Source organism: Empidonax traillii, unplaced genomic scaffold, assembly GCF_003031625.1.
Source record: "Empidonax traillii isolate 1590-97213 ecotype Southwest subspecies unplaced genomic scaffold, ASM303162v1 scaffold2900:size33666, whole genome shotgun sequence".
Taxonomy (NCBI): domain Eukaryota; kingdom Metazoa; phylum Chordata; class Aves; order Passeriformes; family Tyrannidae; genus Empidonax; species Empidonax traillii.
The window spans coordinates 1-4,373 of NW_020958093.1; the positions used below are offsets into that span (position 1 = coordinate 1).

Below are 4,373 nucleotides of genomic sequence, written 5' to 3' on the forward strand. Positions count from 1 at the left end.
GTTCTAACGAGCTCCTCCTCCTTCTGCTGCTTGCCCACAGATCTTCCCCACCTGGCTGGCCCCAAACTTGATAACCTTCTCTGGCTTCCTGCTCCTCGTCTTCAACTTCTTCCTCATGGCCTACTTCGACCCGGACTTCTACGCCTCTGGTAAGGCCTGCGTGTTCCCGGGGCTGGATCTGCCACCTGGCAATCCCAGCCCCTGGGTCTGGGCCCTCCCAAGTGACTGGGACAGAGCAGGGGGTTGGACCCGCTGGGCTTCCTGACAAGGATTTGTCTGGGTACAGCACCTTCCCTCCGGGCTGGAATGTGCTCCTGGGGTAGGGAGAGGGAGGGGCAAACAGCTGGAATCTTGGGCAGCAGTTGGCTCTTCCCACACAGCAGACAGCGGCCTTGGTGTAGGATCCCAGGGTGATGTGGGAAACGCTGCTTCCCTGGAATGAGCAGCCTCGTTTCCCTCACGTCCCCGCTCCCTGCCTGCCACGACAGACTGGCCAGGCCACGTCCTCCTCCTCCTCAGCCTCACTGCTCGCAGCTTTGAGCTCTCCAGCAGTGCCCACGTGCACCTGCCTGCCATTCCAAAGGCCCAGTTGTGCCTTCCCTCGTGGCAGAGTCCCGGGGAAAGGCTTACAGTGGATCCCTCTCCGTGTTTCCTCTCCCTTTGCCCCTGCCAGGGTTGCTCTGGAGAGTTCATCTTGTTCTTCTAAAACTGGGCCCATCATCAAAACACTGTTAGGTGGGAAAAGCCTGGTTTTTTGGGAGTGCCTCTGTGGGTGGGTAGGCGAGTCCAGGCTATGGAGAGCTCAGGGTGTTTGCCCACATTTGGGCCGTGTTTTGGTCCTTGAGCCACGGGAGATAAGCTGACAGTAGGGCAAGGGGAGAATCCCCAGGACATCAGATGTCCAGAGTCAGGGAATTACAGAACGGTTTGGCTTGGAAGGGACCTTCAGGATCCTCTAGTTCCCACCCCCTGCCATGGGCAGAGACACCTTCCACCAGCCCAGGGTGCTCCAAGCCTCGTCCAACCTGGCCTGGGACACTCCCAGGGATCCAGGGGCAGCCACAGCTTCTCTATGCCAGGGCCTCACTGCCCTCACAGGGAAGAATTCCTTCCCAAAATCCCATCTCTCCCTGCCCTCTGGCAGTGGGAAACCATTCCCTGTGTCCTGTCCCTCCATGCCTTGTCCCCAGTCCCTCTGCAGCTCTCCTGGAGCCCCTTTAGGCTCTGGAAGGATCTGTCAGGTCTCCCCAGAGCCTTCTCCAGCTCTCCCAGCCTCTCAGAAGCTGCTTTGGAGGGTTGGTGAGGCTCAGGAGGTGGAGATGCCACGAGGGAGCAGCTCCTTCTCCATTGGCAGGCTGGGACTGGAGACCGGGTGGGGAATCCGGGCGGGAATCCCGGCGTGTCCCTGCGGATGGCGGGGAATTGTCACCCCCTCAGGGAATTGTCACCCCCCAGGGAATTGTCACACCCCTCCCGAGGCTCCACCTGATGCTCTGTGAGCGAGGGATCAAGGAGAGCCACCTGCACACAATTCCATGGCCTTGCAGGGGGGCCCACAGAACTGGCCCCATGATTCTTGGATCCCGTGATTTTGGGGATCTGGGGACAGGAGGAGGAGTTAAATCCCGGAGGGAAAAGCCCTCAGTGACCTGGTTTCATGGGCTGTTGTGGAACATCCTGAGAAGCTCACACCCCAGTTTCACTGAGCTGTGCAGGTGCTTTGCCTTGGCCCTGGGCTGTGCCTCCTGGGCCAGAACAAACCCCCTGGGAGCTGGTCCTGAGCTATCTGTGTGATCCCTGCAGCTCCTGACCACCAGCACGTTCCCAACGGAGTGTGGATCGTGGTGGGGATCCTCAACTTCATGGCCTACACGTTAGGTAAGAGTTCTCCTGCTGGCCGTGCCTGTCACCCAGTCCCTGAACCCCCTGGGAAGTGTTGGGTTCTGCCTCCTGCCAGGCACTGATCCAGCTGCTCCTGGGTCTGCTGGAGCAGCTCCTGGGAGCTGCTTTGCAAAGTGGAGAGAAGGAGGTTGTCCCAGAGCAGCAGATGAGGAAAGGAGGAAAACTGGAACCGAGACAAATTTGAGATAAATTGTGAAATTTATTCTGTCTTGGCTCTGCTTTAAATAGTCAGGAATCCCAGACTGGCTTGGGTTGGGAGGGACCTTAAAGTTCATCCAGTGCCACCCCCTGCCATGGGCAGGGACACCTCCCACCAGCCCAGGGTGCTCCAGCCTGGCCTTGGACACTTCCAGGGATCCAGGGGCAGCCACAGCTTCTCTGCCCAACCTGTGCCAGGGCCTGCCCACCCTCCCAGCCAGCAATTCCTTCCCAATCTCCCATCTCTCCCTGCCCTCTGGCACTGGGAAGCCATTCCCCGTGTCCTGTCCCTCCATGCCTTGTCCCCAGTCCCTCTGCAGCTCTCCTGGAGCCCCTGCAGGCTCTGGAAGGGGCTGCTTTAAGGAATACTGAGCGAATAGAAGGCAATAAATATAACCCTGTGGGGCTGTCGCCTTTCCAGCCTCCCGTGGAGCAGGGGCTGGGTGGGACCCCCCCACTCCCCGTGGAGGGTGGAGGTGGTGGCATCGTTGTGGGGGTGGGGGGAAGGTGTCCGGGATCATTCCCCTGCTCCTCCCCCTCCTCCCAGATGGGGTGGACGGGAAGCAGGCGCGTCGCACCAACTCCAGCACCCCCCTGGGAGAGCTCTTCGACCACGGGCTGGACAGCTGGGCCTGCGTGTACTTCGTGGTCACCGTCTACTCCACCTTCGGCCGCGGCTCCACCGGCGTCAGCGTCTTCGTGCTCTACCTCCTGCTCTGGGTGGTCTTGTTCTCCTTCATCCTCTCCCACTGGGAGAAGTACAACACGGGCATTCTGTTCCTGCCCTGGGGATATGACATCAGCCAGGTGGTGAGTTGTGCCCCCCCTTCCCCCCCCCAGCCCTCAGGGGTGTCCCCACCGTGGGGGGCTCTGCTCCAGGAGCCCCTGGAGATGGAACTCCCCCCGAGGAGTCTGTCCTGCCCCTGCTTCCCTGCCCACCTCAACTGGGGCCTTGGGCGCTTTGCCCTGTGGGTAAGTCCAAGGCTGGGGGTCCAGGAGGCCTTTTAGCCCTGCTGGGGCGGGTGCCAAAACCACAGCGGGGTTAATTGGCTTGTTAATTGAAGGTTCCCAGGGAGGTGCCCCCCCCATACCCTGGTGCCTGGGCAGTGGGCGTTGAGGCTGATGGTGATGGACCCTCTGGGGTGTCGGGGCGTCCATCCCTCGTTAGGGAATCCTCTGCAGGAAGCTCTTTGTGAAGACAACTGGGGTGAGACGGGTCCCCTGTACTGCTGGCAGTGCCTCCCACTCTCCCAGGGTTGCTCCAGGCCCTGCCCAACCTGGCCTTGAACAATTCCAGGGATGGGGCGAACCACGTGTTCTCCTGACAGCCCGTGTTTTACCACCCTCTCGTTGTAAAAAACCCTCTTCCTCATACCTGATTACACCCATTTTATTTATCTTCTGGCTCATCAGATGCCGGGTGGGAAATGCAGCAGGCTGGAAGGGGAGTTGGGTGAGTGCAGCTGCACTGCAACGATCATCTCTCCTCGTGAAGGCCACAGGAGATGAACCCCAGACGTGCTCTGAGCTCCACAAGTTGCTCCACGCCCGTGCTTTCAGCTCGGGCCCCTTGCAGGAGGGCAGGGCTGGAGGGCTGAGCTGCCCTTGCAGCGTCTTCCACCAGTTCAGGGGGGGCTGGTGAAGCTGAAACATTCCCTGTGAGCTTTGCCCTGTAATCCAGCAGCAGATGGGTAAGAAAAGTGTCCCTGAGTGAACCCTCCTGGGTCGCTGGAACTTGTAGTGTGGAGCCTGTGGCTGTGCTTGGGACACCTCCTGAGCTCCAGCTGAGCGAGGGCATCCTGGCTCCTGGTCCTGTCCTTCTCCAGGAATCACTGAGGTTGGAAAAGCCCTCTGAGACCATCGAGTCCAACCATCCCCAGCACTGCCCAGGCCACCACTGAGCCATGTCCCCACGTGCCACATCCACAGGGATTTTAAGTCCCTCCAGGGATGGGGACTCCACCACCTTCCTGGGCAGCTGTGCCAGGGCTGGACAGCCCTTTCCGTGTGGGAATTCTCCCCGATATCCAACCTGAGCCTCCCCCCTCCTGTCAGGGATTGCAGAGCCAGAAGGTCCCCCCTGAGCCTCCTTTTCTCCAGGCTGAGCCCCCCCAGCTCCCTCAGCTGCTCCTGCTGCTCCAGCCCCTTCCCAGCTCCGTTCCCTTCCCTGCCCACGCTCCAGCCCCTCCCTGTGTCTCTGGTGTGAGGGGCCAGCCCTGCCCCAGCGCTGGAGGTGCCCCAGCGGTGCCAGCACAGGGAGGGCACTGCCCCGG

At 60.7% G+C, this 4,373-nt stretch overlaps 1 protein-coding gene across 1 annotated transcript in view; it reads left to right on the forward strand.

The window, feature by feature from the left end:
- Positions 1–34: 34 nt before the first annotated feature.
- Positions 35–4,373, forward strand: part of SELENOI (selenoprotein I) — a gene marked incomplete at its 5' end in the record, with an annotated part of 10,169 nt that continues 5,830 nt past the window's right edge. The window contains 3 exons of the mRNA XM_027910195.1: positions 35–149; positions 1,804–1,878; positions 2,648–2,910. Coding sequence (XP_027765996.1) covers positions 35–149; positions 1,804–1,878; positions 2,648–2,910 — 453 coding nt within the window. The remainder of the gene's footprint in view (positions 150–1,803; positions 1,879–2,647; positions 2,911–4,373) is intronic.